Source organism: Sceloporus occidentalis, unplaced genomic scaffold (genome assembly GCF_023333645.1).
Source record: "Sceloporus occidentalis isolate IW3139 unplaced genomic scaffold, rSceOcc1.0.p SCAF_3, whole genome shotgun sequence".
NCBI lineage: Eukaryota > Metazoa > Chordata > Lepidosauria > Squamata > Phrynosomatidae > Sceloporus > Sceloporus occidentalis.
The window spans coordinates 158,579,404-158,600,455 of NW_028316983.1; the positions used below are offsets into that span (position 1 = coordinate 158,579,404).

Here is a 21,052-nt window from a genome sequence, read left to right on the forward strand (position 1 = left end):
TTATACACGGGGGATCTTGGAACCAAACCCCAGCATATAACAAGGGTCCACTGTACTTAACAAGCCAATTATTATTTAAAGAGATTATACAGCAGAACAAAGGTGATAAAATGCCACTTGCACAATCTCATGACTGTCCAAGCTAGGACTGATGGGATGCCCATCATCATCAGAAATGGTCTCCTAGCTCTGCTGTACTGCAGCAATTTTCCCCAATGCTCTGAACATATCACTAATATTTTCAGAGTTTTAAAGGGCAGAAAGAGGCATTCCAGCTATTTCAGGTTCATTTATGATGACATTTTTGAGGGGTAGGGATAAAGATAAATTTTAGGACACTCTTTCCTTTCTAACATCTTCAGAGGTTTTGGCATTATAAAATTAGTTTAGCTGTTCACACGGGCAGGTGAAGATAAGCAGGAGTGATTAGTATGCTTTGACATTCAAATTAGCTTACTGCCATATACTAAAAGAGTCAGTATACATCCATGAACATTTGGATTACTTGCATTTCAAGAACAGTGCAGTTGAACTACTGATAGCAATTATAGAACAGTCAACTCCATAACCTGAATGTATTAACAAATATAAACTGTTGAGACAAAACTTTATCTGTACCTTTGGGTTAAGTAGCACTCAGAAGGTTTGAAAATGCTGGCTGTCACAGTGTTTTGTATTTACAATGTCATAAACCAATTTCCCATTTCTATGTATGGTTGTGAAAACTGGCAGCTGTGTGGCATGGTGCTAAAGAGTTCTGTGAATACTGTGGGCTTCTAAAAACACACACACACACACACAAATGGGTTCAATAGTGAATAAAGCTTCAACTGTCACTAGAGGCCAAGTTGACTAAACTGAGACTGTCATACTTTGGCCATCTCATGAGAAGACATGACTCACTAGAAAAGACAGTAATACTTAGCAAATTACAAGGCTGTAGGAAAAGAGGAAGACCAAATTCCAGATGGATAGATTTAATCAAAGCTGTGGCCCTGAATCTGTAAGACCTAAGCAGGGTAGTTGATAATAGGTTGATTTAGAGGTCTCTCATTCATAAAGGTAAAAGTAAAGGTAGTCCCTTGGCATGAATGTCTAGTTGTAACTGACTGTAAGGGGTGGTGCTCATCTCCATTACTAAACCGAAGAGTCACCGTTGTCCAACAACTGCTCGGGTGGTCATGTGGCCAGCATGACTGCACCGAACAATGTTAGCTTCCCACCGAAATGGTATCTATCTATCTACTTGCATTTGCATGCTTTCGAACTGCTAGATTGACAGAAGCTGGGACTAGTGACAGGAGCTCACCCCATCATGCAGCACTCGGGCCTTGAACTGCCAACCTTTCAATCGTCAGAATTGGTGTCTTAACCACTGAGCCATAGTATCCCTTATATTCATATTTAAATTCATTCATAGGATTGCCATATATCACAGTCAACTTGATGGCAGTTAATAATAAAGCTAGATTTACAACCTCATAAATTTTGCAATTCACAGTTGTGATCACAGTACCATGGCTCATGGTGAGAGGGGGATGGATCATACAGCACGTGATTCAACTGCACCTCAGAACTTCATTTGGTGTGGTGCCTGACTTCTAAGGTGGGTTTAGTGCAGTTGAATTGAGAGCTATGTTTCCCAATGCAGGAGATGGCCAACCATTGGTTTCAGCAATGTTGGAGTTGTATGATGGTAAGAACATCAGCTATCAATCTGTCTTTTAATGAACCCAGTGACAACATAATTAGGAAACACAGGAAACAAAACAGTTCATATAGATTTGTTTTCAGTTTTTATTTAAATTAAACAAGGTTGAATGTCACTTCTAAAATACTGTTCAAAAGAGAAATATAATAGTGTTTCCCACATCAGATTCAGAATTATTCTTTTCAAGGCCAACTCTTATACATTCAGAAATTGTAATTCTTTCCACTACTGCTAAAATTTTAGTTAACTTGCTTTTTTGAGAGAATATTGTTGTGCCTGCTTACATTTACAAATGCCCCTGTGGTGCTTTGCCTGTTTTATATGTTTGTACAGCTTTGTATTACTGAGTGATTATGATATGATATCTTGTTAATTGGTATTTTAAAGTAAATAAGGTACGGTGTAAGTGTAGAAATGGGTGAATTAGTGAGTGTGGAGTGTGCTTGGTCTGACTGATGTAATGTTTAAAAAGGAAGAGTGAGAAATGACAGTGGGAGACTGGAAAGTGGTTCTGAGGGTAAGAGTGAGAATAAACACAGATCAGGAGTATATGTGAGGATGTCTGAAAATAAGAAACTGTAAGCACAAGCTTATATGAATATACTGTTATTAAATTTATTATTTTAACATTATTTAAAAGTATTATTTAATAGCTGTTTATTCAATGCTGTCTGTTTATATGGACTTCCTATCACAGGATTTGTTCAAACAACAGATGAAGAAATATTTTTGGATATGGTGGCAGGAAATTACCAGAAAAATAGAAATTGTGCAGAAAAAAAATTGTGATTTCTTGTGTCCCTGGGGAAAAAGGCTTGACAGCTCTCTCTGCCCCTACTCAACTTATCCTAGAAAGAGGAAGGCCCTGAATGAAAACTCTCACAAACCGTGGAGCTAAGACAACTGAAAAGCAAGCCCTATGCGACTGAGTAATGTGTGTGTCTGTGTGTGTGTATGTATGTATGTATATGCACACACACACACACACACACACACACTGAAGAGTACACTTAGTCTCTTCCTTTCCTCTTCCCATTCCAAGAGAAATCCACTGAGGCTTGATCTTCCATACCAGCTCATAAAATGTTGTCTCCTATATTCAATAAATCACACTGAATATGAACTGTCATCAATATGCCTCAGGAGCAGGACTTCGAATAAAGTCATTGTTACCTTCAGCGGCTCACCTTTGTAATGATCACCCTATCTAAAGGCATTCCTCAAATATTAACAGCACCATAAAAGCCTGCTTCAGGCAAAGTGGCATCTGTTAAAGCACTCAGCATTATATAGTGCAAATACAACTTTGAAGAATCTGATGTGAAATTAAAAGCTTTATATATTGTATTGTCAGCAGGTAATAGTGACATGTGTTTGTACTGTACCTGCAGGATATGCAACTTTTAAGGAGAACAAAACCTACCATAGAAAAGGATGCTTCTGGTTTTGTTGTGCAGAATAAAAAAGAGAAATGGATGGTCAACAGTGAATCGAGGTACAATCATAGCACAACGCATATTCATAACAGCTGCTGTAGCAGCAGCAGCTTCAGTGCCCTCTTCATTTACCTCTACAAAGGATTTGTGAACAACCTCAGATAAGAATAAGTCATTTTGAGGTGACATTCCTGAGAAGTCAGCCTTGAGCTGGTCAAAGGCATCTGACATCCCCATGCTAATCAGAATAGGCTTCAGGTCATACATTTCTTCCAGTTTAAATTTGGGCAGAGACAGCTCAACTTCAGTTAGGTCCATCATTTCTGGATTGATCCAGTCCATGAGTTTCTCATATGTTGTTTCTCTCTCCAACTGAAATATGAAGAATATGAAGTATTAAATGAAGAAAGAAAGCCTGCTTACAGATACAGATCTGAGTCACTCTGGTTTAATCCCAAAGGAATGAAAATGTCATGAAGGGAAGGGTAGGCAGGTGAAACCCATTTGAGATCTGCCCTCTCACAGATTTAACAGCAGAGAGAGCTCCCCTAAACCCCACCCCATCAACTGATTTTAAAATCCTACACACACTGCTCGATTTACTTGCTGCTTTTTGGCCTTTCCTCTTCCCATTCCAAGAGAAATCTGCTGATACCAATGTGTTTTAGTTTACAGCAGGGGTAGGCAATCTTTTTGAGCCGGGGGCCAGGTTGCTGTCCCTCAGACAACTGGAGGGCCGAAGCCAAAAACTAAATAATTAAATAATTTTTTAAAAAATTAAATATATAAATAAACCAGGACAAATGTAGGACAAAATTTTCAAATGGAAGACGCTTTTTTTAAAAAAATGGAGGACATGCGAAAAAAAATTGCTAATTTTAAAAAAAAATGTTAATATAAATGCATGTTTCTGAGGCTTCTATAGACAATTGCCCCCTAAAGGCCCCGGCGGCAATCGGCGGCAGGACTAGGCTGGGGCCGGTCCCAAGGCCTTGCCGGGCCGCATCCGGCCCGCGGGCCGCAGGTTGCCTACCCCTGGTTTACAGTTCCTTAGACTCATATTCCATTTAATGAGGAAGAAGGATGACTCAAGTCACTGTCTGCAGCCATTAAAATTTAATGATAATTTAATGAAACCCCTTTTTTTCAAATAAATGTGTCACATTAGTAAGATCTTTTTAGGACTTTACCAGAAGAGGCTAAACAGCAGAATTTTAACAGGATAAAAGCATCTTTGGCCATTACTTATCAGACAATATTATGCCCATCCTGCTACTCTCCTGTTACTGTAGTGAACATTTTCATTGATGAACAAAACCCATCAATGAACTCTCAGTCTCACTATTATAGCACAGCTCTTCTTATAGCACAAAAAGCCTCTTCACTTCAATTCCAGCATTACTGCAGTAACATGACAGAACAGGACCTGATTCTCCTCTCCCCCTCATTGTTCCAAGGCAGACTAACTCCATGCCTATCACTTTTAAAATTTTATTTTTATCTTTGCTCTGTTTGCATACTTATAGCAAAACGATAAACTAAAAAAAAATCATTTTAAATAGTTTTTGCCATATTATGTAAACACAAAGCAAAATAAAAATAAATATATCAACAGTTAGCCTGCTTTGGAATATTGAGGGAAAGGGAGAGGAAAATCAGGCTCATAGCACCTCATGTCTGTAATGCTAGAACTATACCAAAGAGGCTTATCATACTGGAGAAGGGGGCTTCCAAACAGTGCAGTCGTGCAAAAGAAAAGAGGTATGATGAGAAATGTTATCAAGGCCCTATGAGGCAAAGCAGATGGGCAAGAAGGAGCAGCTAGAAGCCACTCTGAGCCCAATCGCCCCAGGGCTGCAGTGAACATACGTTCTATCCAATTCCATGCTTCACCTTTTCCAAACCAGTAGAATTATCTTCAATTTCATCAGGAAGTAGAATAATCATGCTCAGCTCCTTATCCACATAAGGGATTTCAAGAATTTTGGTCTGATAATCCGCTATGTAGGTCATATTATATTTCGCTTTCTTAAACATCATCTGCACAGTTCTGCTTTCATTCTGCAATTGGGTGAAAGATGTGTTAGAAAGAGGGGAAGAAGGTGGGCCTGTACCACTCAGGGCAGCTTTTATAAAAATGACAAGATGAGCCTTCCACTCTGAGACCTGGATTTAACACAGTAGCAAAATGCACATCTAGCCACATGTCTGTGAGTACAAGGGCTAAATTACATACCTCAAACCAACTGCTGATACGACTGAGAATAATCTTACTGAATCAGTGGAATTTAAGATAAATGTGTGATTCAATGGGTCTAACTGTACTTGGGATTAACAACTGGGTTTGGGGCACTCTTAGATACACTGGAAGGCGTTTAGGAATATTTGTTTATTTATGCTCAAGCAACCATGCATTGTCCCAGTCCAAAAGAGGACTTCTGCAAACAAATTTCTTCTGCAAACAAATTCCTAAATAAAGAAAAGCAAAAATACAGACATACAAAAAGTAAATATTCTATGGCAAAAGGAGGCAAATTTCTTAAAACCTCTACTTATTCAAAGTCTGTCTGTATCTCATTATCATTTCTGACGTTAACTGGAATAGTATTCCATAAATAGAACACTTTTGTTTCTGATTTGGTTAGTGTACCACTGACTTCCTTGCACTAATTTACCGTATATACTCGACTATAAGCTGACCTCATGTATAAGTCAAGGGCAGGTTTTGGAGCCAAAATTATGGATTTTGATATGACCCAGGGATAAGTCGAGGATAAAACGTAGGGGCATGTAACAAAGGATGTAAAGGATGATGCAAAGGAAAATGATCCCAAAGAACTTAGAAAATTCTGGCAGGCATAACTGGGAGAGTAGAGGGGATCTATGCTTCTTTTTGGTGCTACCAGGATGGACTAAGCTTTTGTCTTTTATTCAGAGAAAGGGGATGGCTCCTTTTTCATATATATAAGAGTTAAAGTGTAGTACTTACATTGACTCATGGATAAGTCGACCCAGGTTTTTGGGTCAATTTTTTGACTAAAATTTCTAGACTTATACATGAGTATTTACAGTAGGTTATTTTACTAATGAGGTTGTCTCCACTTCAGGTGTTAAACAAGGATGAGTTCTTGCTCCCACTACATTCAATTGTATTTTTCAGAACTTCCCTCTGCTATGGTGATATTACCATCCCATCTGTTGAAAACTGGTTTAACAAAAGCCTTCAAATTTCTTTACACTGATGATACCCTTCTGATTTCTCTGACTCCTCTGAATCACCTCAGATCAAGGATGCAATGTATAAAGTTTCCTCAACAGGGCTATAACCCTGTTATTTTTCATTTTTATTATTTTTATCTATAGATTTAGGAAAATTCCAAATCAAGTGTCAAACAGAGGTTAAGAGATATAAGTTACCAAGGCCTTTTGCAAAAGGAAAGAACATCACTAATGCAGAGAGAAAAGGTACGTAAAATGTAGGGTTTACAAATTTCTTCATCCGTGAACTAAAATAGTTTCAGAAAAATTCATCTCCTGCTCTTGGCTTAAATATTTTCTCATAAAAATAATTTTACACAGTGAGGCTAGTCATATGATGACAGCAGATGGGTAGGGAGAATGGGTACCGGTCAATAAAAAGCATACACTCGTTATTCAACTTTTGTTTTTGGTCTCATACCTTGTTAATTTTGAACGGACGTTCCACTGTGCAGTCTTTCCGGAACTGGTTTGCCCAGTTTCCCTTGAAATAGATAGCATTTACCAAAACCAGCCTTGTACAGCTGGTAATTATTCCTGGTGCAAGGAGATTTCTGATTTTACCTTTAGGAGGAATGAAAAAACTGCTTTAATACAGGTAGGTATTTTTCCATTCACAGTAATTTTCTGTTAAATATTTATTGGATCCCACTTTTCCTTTTTTCAAAAGGTAAAGCTCTCAAGTCCAGGATTTGCTCACCTGATGTCTGTTCTTCCACCCAAGTATTTATATGTTTTCTGGAATCTTCTGATGTTTTAATGAAATTAAGTTTCTCTAGATTGGCATGGTAGAATTTCTGGCTGGAGTCTAAAAATGGCTGAAAAAGAAAACAAAGGTGTTTCAGTACTAGAACCTATAATAATTTCTGTATCATATTAAAACTACACTCTCACTTACATCTTGTCCCAGATAAATAAAAGGAATTGCCACAAACTGCCACAAAAGGAAAGCATAAAAAAGGATCTGATTCCATAATTCAGCAATACTGGTATAAGCATCTGAGAAATCTTTTTACTATATTATACCAAAGACTTTTAGTGATGTTCACATTAATGCAGTAAAATGGTCAGACTAATCCTGGAAATTAATTTAGGATATTAATGTTAGAATGAAATCAATATCCTTGCACCTGAACAGATTTAAATTCCTCTATTCAGAAATATACATAGTACTCATTCTATCAGGTGGTCAGACCTATGCATGAAAAATGTGTCTGTAGGGCTCCTACAATATTTGACACTTTTAATATTTCTGATAAATGCAGGCATGTTTTCAATTCCTGTGTGAATTTTAACTTAGCAAGCCCCCAGAACTATTTTACTGCCCCCAAGTGTTAGAAAAAGTGCCCCACCCCAAAGCCATCTGATGATACATGGACATAAAAACATGACAAAAATGCCCACCGGGGCTACTCTAGGGGGCACTGGAGGACACTGAAAGGTTATTTATTTATTTATGGTATGGGGGTTGGCCTCCCACAGTTACCCAACCCTGCATGGAGTGAGTGTGAGTGTTCAAAATGTGAGTCTTACCATTATTCGACACCTCATTTTGGTGATAATTCTTCCAGTTTTGTAAGCCTTGACTGAGCCTAGTCAAAGGGGGCATCACTGAACTCATATGGACAGCAGATTAAATTGCCACAACCCACACTATGCACTAATTATATCTACAGTGCACCCGCGTTATAAGCGGGCGTGCTGTACGCGGACTTGAGCATATGCATTCAAGCCGCAGGGAGCGCGCAGGGAGGCACGTCCCATTCAAATGAATGGAACGCGCACCCATGGCGCCCTGCATGCTCCTGAGCTGCTGCACCGCCGTGCACACGAGCCCCATTCAAATTAATGGGGTTCAAGCATACACAGAATTAGCCTTACGGGGGGGGGGGGTCCGGAACAGATCCCCCGCATAAGGCAAGGGTCCACTGTAATAAACATTTAGGTATATAACCAACATTGGCAAGAACGTTTTGGTAAGATATGTTTGAAAGTGGACTTTCCCTGGAGGAAGAATTTTTTTTGAACATTTTTAAACAAAGGCTGGATAGTGATCTATTAAGGATACTTTAGGTTTGGATTCTTGCATTGGCCAGGGATAACTTACTGCAAGAAAATTATACGACTCTTCTCCAAAGAGCCTGTTGGCTAGTTTCAGCAAGTACTTGGTGTCTGGCTTGTTAATTTCAGAAATCAGCTTCTCATATCCCTGATGCATCTCTTCACTTTTGGTCACAGATAATACCTGCAAGAGGAAATCTGGTTGTTACTTATGTTTTAGATTGTATTCAAATTTGAACAGAGACATTTACCAAATAAAAAATTGCAAAATAAAAAAGTCCCTTTCAGCAAGGAAGACCATGTAATAGATAGTCTGACAAGCCACTGCACTGATCACAAGCCCTTTCTTGCTTTAATTCATTTGCGCAGCTCGTCTGTTTAAGGAAAAGAAAACAAAACTGTGTATTTTTATAATTATGGTTAAAGAGGCAAAAACGTATCCTTCAGTTCCTTTTCCAGACTTCATGAGATAGAAAGGCTCATGACATTAGAAGAGAGACTATTTCTTAAAATTCATTGTTTGCAAAAGTATTTTAAGGTTTGAAAATAATCATGGTGAGTCCAGAACATGGGAAGGATGAATACAGTACAGTAAGACAGGGTAACATATGGTCCTTCAGATATTGCTAGGCTCCATTTCCCATGAACCTGGCCAATGGTAAAGTATCATGGAAATGCAAGTTTATCAACACTTTTGTAGCTGCTGGTTCCTCAAGACAGTATTAGTGTCTTCTCTCTGAAATGACTTGAGAAAGATTGCAAATTGGAAAAAGTTCTATGTTTACATTATTTTAAAAAGAGTTGCTTTACTAGGATATGCAGACAGGGGTATCAAAGTGAACACTGCAGTAATGGTAGAGAGTTGAGACGAGACATGAAAATGGTCACTTTTAAAAGGAACTAAAAAAAACAGACACATCTTTATGGTAGAGAAAAACCAGGGCAGTAACAATTTTCTAACATATAACCCTTTTACTAAGTTACAATGCACCTCTTTTTTTGGTTATGTGGAATTCTGTTCCGACTGTTCAGTGACCAATGCCAACCCAGTTTGTAAGCCCTGCAACCTGTCCACCTCAACCTGTCCACCTCAACATGGCCATTTCCAGACTTTCAGAGAGCAAGTAGGTCAGTGGTGATGTATGCAGTTATTTTTCTTTAACAAGATGCACTTCAGGGACATCACCTTCAGTGATGTCCTAAGGTCCACTGAAGATTCCTATATGCAACATGCCCAGATGAAGGACCAAAATGCAATTGTTAACCATGTGTAGGGTTCCCACTTGTCCTGGAAAACCAGGAAAAATCAAATGTCCTGGCAAGCTGAGCCAGTTAAAGCAGATCTCAGATTCCTCAAGTCAGGAGAGAAATCTTGCAAAAAGACTCTTCACTCTGCCCTTTAGGCTCTGGGTGGTACCGCATGGGCGTGCCAGACCCAGAGTTCAGAAGGTGGGAAAGAAAAGGAGGCCAGTGGAGACTCTGAGCAGAGGAGGGCTTTTGTTGTGCCCTGATAAGTGTGTGGTAATGTTGCTTGAGCCTTGGGTAGGCAGTGTGGTAGAATTTCGCTTTCAAGCAGCTGCCAGAGTAGGATGGAGTCTCTCTTACTCTCATAGCTGCTTGGTAGCTTCCTGCCACCCCCTCCCCATAGGAGTTTGGAAAAGAATATGCTGTTGGCAGGAATCACTATTTTTTATTGTTGTACAGAATGCCTGTGTCATACGCGGGCACACTATATGCGGCTTTCAGCATATGCTGAAAGCTGCACTCTGCAAGAGGCAATGGCACGCCGCGGGCACAAGCCCCATTGTTTTCAATGGGGCTGCATCATACGTGGCATTTCCCTTACACAGGTTGGTGGTGGTTCCAGAACAGATTCCCCGCATAAGGGTAGAACGCACTGTACATGTAACATGCCAACAACAAATGAAATAAAATAATGTTAAATGTCAAAATGTGATTTGTGATTTTTTTAGTGGGGGGGGGGGGAGAGTTGTTGATAAGCCACCAATCCAGTCCTGTATACTTTTATCCTAGTTTTGTGGAAGAGAATTATGGCAATCCTAACTGTGTGGATGGTGCTCCATCTATCTTGGACTATAGGTAGGGTTGCCATAAGGCAGGACCTCCAAACCGGGACAAATGTAGGACAAATGTAGGGCCACATTTTCAAATGTAGGACACGTTTTTATAAAAAATGGAGGACACATGAAAAAATTGATAATTTTTTTTTAAATGTTAATATAAATGCATGTTTCTTAGGCATGCTCAAAATGGAGGACATTTTGGCATTATTCCTAGACAGAAGGCTGAAATGTACTTCTCTTTCTGGCCAAACACCCCCCACCGCCCAATTCTACATTTCCCACTCCCAAGCAGGCATAGCATTTGCAAGATCACAGGCAGCCTTGTGCCATTGCAAACTACATTTCCATTTGCAAGATCACAGGCAACCCCTTGTGCCATTGCAAACTACATTTCCATTTGCAAGATCACAGGCAGCTCCTTGTGCCATTGCAAACTACATTTCCATTAGCAAGATCACAGGCAGCCCCTTGTGCCATTGCAAACTACATTTCCATTTGCAAGATCACAGGCAGCCCCTTGTGCCACTGCAAACTACATAGAATCATAGAGTTGGAAGAGACCACAAGGGCCATCCAGTCCAACCCCCTGCCATGCAGGAATCCAGATCAAAGCATCCCACTCCCAAGCCTTCTTAGCAATTCCCCCTTCCTCCTTTTCCTTGCCCCCTCCAACCCCCCCAAACCCCTCGCCCCCTCTTTTTCCCAGGTATGTCTCAACTTAGGAGGGATTTATGGGACAGATCCAAAGCCTTTTTTCTTTTCTAATGGGGGCAAAGCCTTGAGAAGCCCTGGACCCCTGAGAAAAAGAGGAGGGGGGCTTAGAGAGAGGAAGAAAGAGAAAAAGAAGATGAGTAGGGGGAAGAAAGGAAGAAAAAGGAGAGGAGGAAGAGGAGGGGAAGAGGAGGAGAAGAAAAAAAACGGAGTAACAAGAAGAAGAGAAGGAGTGGAAAGAGAAAGAGAAAGAGGGGAAGAACTAAAAGAAGCTTGCCTGAGTGCAAAGCCCTCCCTGCTTCGACGTTGGAGCATGCCAAATAAGGAAGCAGAGGGCTGGCCAATAGAGGCAGGGCAGAGCAGCAGACTCCGCCCCTGCTAGTTTCAGTCGTCCTGCTGCTTGCTCCAAACATGCTGCACTGCACAGCACTCTATAGAAGGCAGGCAGCAGCCCTGGGAGCTCAGAGTCGGGCAGCCACCCGGGGGCGGGGGCGGGCACGCCCCCCAGGGGGCAGGAAAGTCCCGCCCACCACCGTGAAATGGCAACCCTAACTATAGGGCATATGGTAAAGCTAGCAGTCTTAGGACTTTAGCCTCATGAGCATGCCAATTCCTTAATTACAACATGGCCCATTATACAGAAATGGAAGCATGAATTGAAAGACATAGCTATGTTAGTCCAGAAAATTAGTATGGAAGGGGACATTTGAGACTAACTGAAAGAAAGAAACTGGCAGCATGATCTTTCATAGACTTGCGCCTACTTCCTCTTACGTTAGAGGAATGAAAGCTCATGCTACCAGCTACTTTTTTCAGTTAGTCTCAAAGATGCTATAAGATTCCTCTGCATTCTGGGAACATGAAGTTACTCAAAATTTACAGTTGAAAACCAAAACACTTCCTCTTCCCTTAATGTTTATCTGGACTTACAGTTGCCATTTGGGCTGCAGTGCTCCCTTTGGCACCCAGCAAGACCATCGACAGAGCAGAAGAAATACTCATAGGAGAAAAGAACACATTCTTTGTTCTATCCTTTTCACTCAGTTTCTTGAAAAGGTTGAGGGCAAAGGCAGTGTTGGCTTCTGTGAGTCCATCCATCTTTCAGAACCTGTGGAGGAAGAACAAATGAAAATAATCTAGAATGTTAAAGCCCAGATGTCTTTTATAAGACACTTGTTATCAAATCTATTATCAAATCCCACGTCATAGTGGCATTAACCCACCTTTTTCCATGTTCAACTATTTCCTATTTTCACTCTTGGAAATGCCACACTTTTCTCACTTCCAACCCAGAAGATGGGGAAAAAAAGAGATCTAAGGTAGTGATGTGAAAAGTCTCTCAATTTCATTGAAAATTCCATATTACACTTGTATTTTCCCCCAGCCCTATTTTTAAAGGGTTGTGAGACCATGTTCCCTTTCACACAGAGAATCGCCCAATTTTAAATGTATTTTTCCTAATTCATACAATATAAGCACAATTAAGTTGCTAATTTAAGTAAAGTTTCCCCATTGATTAAAGTATGTTTCTGTTTTTTTCTACTTGCATTTCACCATATTCCCATATTCTCAGAAATGCTCTATAAGAATTTAAATGTGCAAATGCTTGAGGCATGCTACATGGTTTCTTGCACTACATCTTTGCAGGTGGAAAAATGTTACTTATATCAAGGCTGTTGAGACCAACAAAAAAAATTTCCACTCCTATATATCCCCCCCCAAAATCCACTCCTTATATGGTATATAAGAAGGAAGGCAAATAGGTGAGGAAGCCAACCTGTTGCAGAAGGACACTAAGGCATGGAAGGTTGAAGCAATCATTCTAAGCACCAGTGATCAACAAATAATAGGTTGAATAGGAAGTACAGTGGACACTCCACATTTGCTGGGATTAGGGGTGCAGGACCCCTGTGAAAGGGGGGGAACAAATAAACACTACCTTTTTTACTTCAGAGAACACCTCTCTAGTAATCTCTAGGTCCTCCAGCACAACTCTATGCTCATCCTCTGATGGATCACAGAATCATGCTGGAGGACCTTTCTCTAGGAATTTCTAGGCCCTTCAGCATGATGCTCCAGCATGATTCCATGGTCACTTTCAGGGGAAGGTAATCATAGTCATGCTGGAGGACCTAGAAATTCCTAGAGAGAACACATTAATCAAATCTGCAAAAGGCAATCCTGCAAATGTGGAGGGCCAATTGTAGAGCATTTTTAAAAGCTGACAATGGCCCAAAGTACATGAGCGAAAAGTATCACACCAGGACCACAGGAGTCACACAAGCCCTGTCCCAGTCTGGGCCATTGCTGCTGCAGTCCTGAACTGGGCCACCAGAAAGAGCTGATTTTATTTGCTCCTTCTTGGCCCAATTCTTTGGAAATGACGCAGTGTTGGCACAGTTTCAGGCTGTGTTTGGGGTGTGCATGTAAACAGCACGCCCCCAAGCCACATCATTTTGTCCATGTGTTTCAGGGCAACATTAACAATATCAGAGGACAAACAGTCTTCTGACTGTCTGCATGTAAACACTTTCAGAATAGTGGAATGGTATGTACAAAGTAAAATGTTTAAGAGAAGGCTGCAATAATTGATCCTTTCCACCACCCTTAACGAAAATAACAATCCAGGAGCATGTGTATTATGGTATCACCAGTTCTTGAACCACAGGAACAAATCTTTAGAGTATAGATGAAAACCATCTTTGACCATCATTGAAGGCGCCATATTGACCCTTGCATGAAAAAATGCTCTCATAAATACTAATAGTTTCTTAGACAGGAAATACATTCATACTTGAGAGGAACACTTAATCCCACAACTAGAGAAGAACAGTTTCCAGAATTACCTGCTTCTGCAGATATCAAGATTTGACATGCAAGCTGTCATTCCTACACAACTCTGTTGAACAAAGGGAGTTGAGTGTTTATCCAAGAAAAATTATATGGGTCACAAAAGGTCAAGTAAACATAGTTCACAACTTCATTATGGCATAGTCTATTCCAATAATATTGAGCACACTCCAATCTGGCTTTTCAGCAAGCCTGTGTCCATTTCCATACTAAGAACTGAAACAGTTATACACATTTAGGAGTGCTCAGGATAGATATCAAAAAATTAAAACCGAACCCTTTCAATAGAGGAGTCCAAGTCAGTAATGACCACTGTTACCCCATACAAAATTATGATATTAATTGGTTCTTAAAATCTTGACAGGGAACAGTGGAAACAAACTAACCCTCTTCAGTCAGAAAAAAAAGTATAGTAATTTTCAAGCAATGTTCACCACTGGAAAGTACAAACCTCTCATGCACAGCCCATTTAGATGCTCTGTGAAAATACATACTCCAAATACTTGAAGAGGTTGACGTGTTCAACCAGATGACCATCTATTTTCCATGCAATCTATTTTACTTTTTTGAGAAAATGACCACTTTATGCTTAGCACAATTAATAATTAGCTCATTACCTCTGCCCTAGTTTCCAAAGACCAGTCAAAGATCTTTTAAAACCTCACCTCTCTGCATAAAGAAATAAAACTACTTTTGGAGGATGAAAATCTATGAAGCTTGTTGTGGGAAATAAATTACCAACACAGATGTTGAACAACAGGCGGCTACTATACAGCTCTGTCTGACTTCCTCCCACCTCAATAAGTAAATAACCTTGGCAAGGTAACCTTCAGAAACATAGTTCCCTTAACTAGTATTATAATATAAAGATATTTTTAAAGAAAGCCAATGAAGCTCGATGGGTAAATCTTCAAGTTTCTGTCACAAGACTTCTTGGGAAAGGAAACTAAATCAAATCTTCATGGCTTTTTACTAGTTTTAATGCACTTTTGACAGATAAATCCTATTTGAATATAGAGGATTTATACAAAATTTATTTATAAATCTTTATGAGGACAACAGGCTTCTATTTATCAAACCTCCCACCCACCCACCCACTCACATGAACCAACACAATACCAAAACTAAAAAGAGTTTTACAAAACTTTCAAGCTCTTTTGGGATGTGAGATAAATTGTGAAATGCCAGCAGGGGGATGAGGGTGAAAAAACGGTGACAGAAACTAGAAGACTTTGCCAGAATATATATACATATATATATATATACAGGGCCATTAAGAAAGGAGGTTTAGAAGACTTAATAAGAATATTTAGAATGTTATCATATTGTGTATATATGAAAACAATTAAGTGGATTGGGGAGAAACACTTTATATTCCATTGTTGGAAAGAATATCATCAAATTGGACTTCATGCCCATGAGGTGGAAATCTGCAACCCTGCTACAGAATCTTTCCATTCATACCTTGTTTCAAACTTGGAAACCCTGGGTAAAAAATATACACCAAACCTTTCTCTTTGTTCCTCTTTCTCTTTCACCCCTAATTTTAATTTGATTATAAAACAGCTCAGTATATGGGATAAAAATAAATGGAATTTAATAGCTGAAAGACCTGTTTAACCTTCCATTAACAAACAGAAAATAAAAGGATCATTGAAATTTGGTTAAAGAAAATGAAAATAATCCCTATCCCAAAAGAGATTCTAAAATAAGATAAGGTTAGGCTTCAAGTATGCCTAGCTGGATCACAAGAGCAAGATCTGGGAATCCATAAGGCACCAAAGTAATCTGAGAACTGGATTTAAATATAGAAATAACAGAAATTATAGAAAAGGTTGAACCAAGCTTTCCCAACTTGAATAAAGGAAGCTTTTCTAATCTGCATTGCAGGATTAATGCAGTTTGATACCACTTTCACTGCCACGGCTGAATGAATTCTGGGATATGCATTTTTGCGAGATATTTAGCCTCCCCTGTCAGAGAGCTCTGGTGCCACAGCAAACCCCAGGATTCCATGTCTTCAAGTCATTTCCGACTTATGGAGACCCTAAGACCATGTAATCATGGGGTTTTCTTGGCAAGATTGGTTCAGAGGAGATTTGCCATTGCCTTCCCCTGAGGCTGAGAACATGGGACTTGCCCAAGGTCACCCAATGAGCTTCATGGCCGAGTGGAAATCGAATCCTGGTCTCCAGAGTACATGGCACTAGCTCTAGGTATCTAGTTAATTTGTTATCTGTTCTTAATTTTAAAAAAGTCAAACATTCAGAAATTTCTTAACCCTCTCTTGAAAAAGCACTTACAGATGAGCAAACCAAGTAAGCAATGGAAACCTGGCACTCTGTCAAGTTTCAGGACGTCTGTTGCAGGCTTTTTGTCTTCCGTTGACAAAACCAGGCCCTTCCTCTGTTTCTACAGAAGGGTGCAGCAACCCGCAGCACTGAATTCCAACCTGTGTATCATTTTCCACCAAGCACCACCACACCCTTTGCTTCCTACTAGTAGACATGCTGCTTACCTGTCACTTTGGACTATCACCTAGATGATACCAAGGGCAAATCAGCCAAGATCTTCCCTGGAGAGAAGGAAAGAGCAGAAAGCAAGTCAAGCACATTTAATCGGCAAGCCAAGTCACATCACACTGTGTTGTTGATTCAAGATTAAACAACCTAACCATCCTTCATTTCCTGCATCCAACGGCTGGGTAGAAATTTCCAGTGCAAATTAAAATCACCAATGTCAATTGCTATCCCCCCCCCTTTTTTCCCCCCTTTTGGGTATTGGTAAAGCCAGCATGGCATAGTAGTTTGAGTGTTGGACTATGACTGTAGAGACCAGACTTCGATTCCCAGCACAGCCATGAAACCCACTAGGTGGGCAAATCACACACTCTCAGCCTCAGGGAAAGGCAATGACAAACCTCCTCTGAACAAATTGGGTCAAGAAAACCCCCTGATAGAATCATCTTAGGGTCACCATAAGTCGGAAATGACTTGAAGGTATGCAACACATGCACACACAATGCCCTTCCCAGTACAGAGATCCAGTGCTGGGAAGAGATACTTAGGCCCTATACAGACAGGCCAAAATAAAGCTGTTTCAGGTCACTTTGGAGGTATGCTGTTTAAATTATGCATGTGTCCTAAGAGTCCAGAAGCTTCTCTAAAGCTGTGCTCCAGTCCTTAGGAATAAATTGTGGCTGTGGCATGGCTTCCGGACTCTTAGGGGACATGCATCATTTAAACAGCATACCTCCAAAGTGACCCGAAACAGCTTTATTTTGGCCTGTCTGTATGGGGCCATAGACTGATAAATTTCTTGCCAATCTCCTGCACCTAAGAAAGTACAGCTGCATCTGCACTGCAGAATAATGCAGTTTGATACTGCTTTTAATGCTAGGCACAATGCTATGGAATTCTGGGATTTGTAGTGTTGTGCCTTCTCCCTCAGAGAGCTCTGGTGTCCAAACAAACTGCAAATCCCAGGATTCCATACCACTGAGCTATGACAGTTAAAGTGGTATCAAACTGCTTTTTTTGTTGCTGCAGTGCAGATGCAGCCATTGAGAGTTCCTTACATTATTACCACTACTACTGTTATTGCCAACTTTATTTATATCCTGCTTTTCCCTCAAGACTGTGATTTAAGCCATTTTACATGTCAAAACTACTCTGAGGATCTAGTCACACTACACGCTTATAGTATTATGGTTCCACTTTAACTGCCATGGCTGCATCCTATGTAATCTTGGTGTTTCTAGTTTGGAGAGGCACTAGAACTCCCCTGGCTTAGAATTCTAAATGCCTGTCTCTAAACTGCAGATCTCAGGACTCCACAGAATGGTGCCATGACAGCTAAAGTGGAATCACGGTGCTACAACCATGTACAGTACTATGAAATAGCTCTCCGTTCAAATTTTAATGGTCCAGAACCCTACTGGCAATGTAGATTCAGCACTCTGGAAAGCTCATTGAAAGTTTGGAGTAAAATCCAGAGCTTATTCACTGCTCCACTGACAGCAAAGATGCCGATAAAGCCATCCAATGGTGCCACAAGTCACTTTATAGCAGCGAAAGCAAAAGAGGGGAGCACAGTCACTCTTCTGAGGTTGTCAGCAAAACCATGCTGATTCATTCCACCTGAAATAACAGAAGCATAAGCTTCCAGGGATTACAACCCTCTTCATAAGATATTATTCCTGGGTCTAAAACAGAGCCAGCATGGTGTAGTGGTTTGGCTACAATTCTGGAGATTGGGGTTCAAATCCCCGCCCAGCTATAGAAACCAACTGGGAGACCTGAGCTAAGTCACACTCTCTCAACCACTGGCAAAAACCATACCCTCTGAACAAATCTTGCCAAGAAAACCCTGTGATAGGCTTGCCTTAAGGTTGCCATAATTCAGGAGTGACTTCAAGACACACAACAACAACAACAACAACAACAACATTAGAAAGAAATACAGTAAAAATAAAATAAGCTTTAAGATACCAGAGGAAAACTTTGGGTTGATTTTGCCGCAAGACTACCTCGCTACACACAAACACCATTTTTATTGCTGTTGTGTGTTTCCAAGTGATTCATGACTTATGGCAACCCTAAGGCCATTATTCACAGGGTTTTCTTGGCAAGTTTTTCAGAGAGTGTTTGCTCTTGCCAACCACTGAGGCTGATAGAGAGTGACTTGCCCATGGCCACCCAGTGGGTATTTATGCTCAAGTGGGGAACTGAACCCGGATCTCCAGAGTCATAGTCAACCCACTACACAACACAGGCTATATTGTTGTTGTTGTGTTGTTTTCATGATTTCCAAACAGAGCAGGGAATGAAACCCTGATTGCCAAAGCCACAGTCCAATGCTCAAACCACTACACCAGGCAGGCTCTCTATTACTACTACTATTATTATTTGTCACCGCTTTAACTCTTTGTCTAGCTCAGGGCTATGGAATTCTGGGAGTTGGAGTTTGTTGTGGGCCCATAGTAAAGAGTCAGACAAAGAGTTAAAGCGGTGCCAAACCGGGTTATTGCTCCAGTGTGGATGCAAGAGTGCAACAAGCTGAGGAAAGAAGCCAAGGCTTACCAGGAGGAAGAGGGGCAAGAGGCAGCTGCAACCAGGCTGGAAACGGAGAGCTCCTCCGACTGAAGGAGAGAAGGAGAAGGGAGGGAAAGCCAGGGACTTTTGCTGCTGCTGCTGCTGCTGCTGCTGCTGCTGCTGCTGCTGCTGGTGACTCATGGGCCCCCTTTCCTTCCGGGATCCCAGCCGCCCTCCCCTCCTGAGTCTGGCAGATCAGCTCCAGGGACTGAGTTTCCAACACAGTCACAGGCCTGGCTTCTTGTTGTTGTGCAACTTATTCCCCTGAAGCCCTGCCTGGAGGAGAGCCAAGCAGCTGCCCTTCCTGCTCTACAGCGCCATGATCCCAGACTTCGGCTGCCATGGCAACCTCTGGGCATGGCAGTTAGTGCTCCCCACCAAACTGTGCTCTTTAAAGGATTGGGTTTTTTGGACTTCATCTCCCAGAATCCCAGGCTATTGGCCAACATTGCTGAGAGCTTCTGGGAGCTGAAGTCCAAAAGTCTCTTAAAGGGCAGAATTTGGGGACCACTGGAACAGTGTTGTGTGATATAGTGCAGATATAAAGCAGTTTGATAGCGCTTTTAACTGCCATGGAAACATCTTAGGGCATCCTGGGATTTACCTCACACTCCGCCAGAGTACTTGGTCCTCAATAAACTACAAGGCCCAGAATGCCACAGGATGTTGCCATGGCAAACTGGAATATAGGGATAGAACACAGTATAAAATATTAAATGAGTTTGGCATCTCTTTAACGTCCTAGGGCATCCTGGGATTCGCAGTTTAGGGCACTCAGCCACAGCACACTTGGGGCCTCATTAAAGTACAAGGCCCCAAATGCACAGGTTGTTTCCATAACAGTTAATAGTGAAATACAGGGCTAGACCACTCTGTGGTGTGATACAGCAAAGATATAAATGAGTTTTGCACTACTTTAATTGCTGTGGCCCAGGGCTATGGGATTGTGGATCTGTAGTTTGGGAGGGGCACCAGAGCTCTCTGACAGGGAATGCTAAAGAGCTCACAAAACTACAAATCCCAGGATTCCATAGGAATGAATCAAGATACAGTAGTTAAAGTGGTGTCAAACTGTTTCCCTGAAGTATGGCAGCAGTCAAGGACAGTGAGGGGAAATCGTGATCCAGGAATTTCCAGCAAACTCACAGGGACGTAGCCAACGGGGGGGGTTCTTGGGGTCCGGACCCCCCCACTTCCATTAGAAAAATGAATGGTGTGTGCTGCTGCACCGCCACACCCAAGCCCCATTATAATGGTGGAACTTAGTCTGGACCCCCCCCCCTTCCTAAAATCCTAGCTACGTCCCTGAAACTCAGTTTTAGGGAAGGGCTAATAAAGCCTAGGAAGCAGCATGGTCTAGTGGTTTCAATTTTGGACTACAACTTGAGACCAAGGTTCGATTCCCAGCTCGGCCATGAAACCCATTGGGTGACCTGAGCAAGTCACATACCCTCAGCCTTAGGGATGGCAATGGCAAACCTCCTCTGAACAAATTGGCTCAAGAAAACCCCCTGATAAGTCACCTTAGAGTAGGGTTGCCATAAGGCAGGACCTCCAAACTAGGACAAATGTAGGGCAACATTTTCAAATGTAGGACATGTTTTTAAAAAATGGAGGACACATGAAAAAATTGATACTTTTTTAAAATGTTAATATAAATGCATGTTTTTTAGGCATGCTCAAAATGGAGGACATTTTGGCATTATTCCTAGACAGAAGGCTGAAATGTACTTCTCTTTCTGGCCAAACACCCCCCTCCCCCAAATTCTACAAGAACACTTCCCACTCCCAAGCAGGCATAGCATTTGCAAGATCACAGGCAGTCCTTTGTGCCATTGAAAACTACAT

The 21,052-nt window shown here is 41.1% G+C and overlaps 1 protein-coding gene across 2 annotated transcripts; it reads right to left on the reverse strand.

Moving 5' to 3' along the window:
• Positions 1–1,783: 1,783 nt before the first annotated feature.
• On the reverse strand, positions 1,784–19,318 carry LOC149316988 (serpin B6-like). Of its 2 annotated transcripts, XM_089516623.1 has the most exons (8): positions 19,193–19,318; positions 16,630–16,686; positions 12,192–12,369; positions 8,513–8,650; positions 7,106–7,223; positions 6,827–6,969; positions 5,041–5,208; positions 1,784–3,519 (listed from the first exon to the last, which is right to left on the reverse strand). In XM_089516623.1, exons 3-8 carry the CDS (start codon positions 12,357–12,359, stop codon positions 3,115–3,117), a joined length of 1,140 nt encoding a protein of 379 aa, XP_089372749.1. In that variant the 5' UTR covers positions 12,360–12,369; positions 16,630–16,686; positions 19,193–19,318; the 3' UTR covers positions 1,784–3,114. The 2 variants fall into 2 exon arrangements, with proteins under 2 accessions (XP_089372749.1, XP_089372750.1); XM_089516624.1 differs by lacking the exons at positions 16,630–16,686; positions 19,193–19,318 and adding an exon at positions 14,108–14,138.
• Positions 19,319–21,052: the final 1,734 nt, after the last annotated feature.

Excerpts from the sequence above, each read along its gene's own strand:
- LOC149316988 (XM_089516623.1), bottom strand. The coding sequence starts at position 12,359 with ATGGATGGACTCACAGAAGCCAACACTGCCTTTGCCCTCAACCTTTTC. Across the intron at positions 8,651-12,191 it reads CTGCAGCCCAAATGGCAACT|GTATTATCTGTGACCAAAAG; the intron begins GTAAGTCCAGAT and ends TTCCTCTTGCAG. Across the intron at positions 3,520-5,040 it reads ATTCTACTGGTTTGGAAAAG|TTGGAGAGAGAAACAACATA; the intron begins GTGAAGCATGGA and ends TTCATATTTCAG.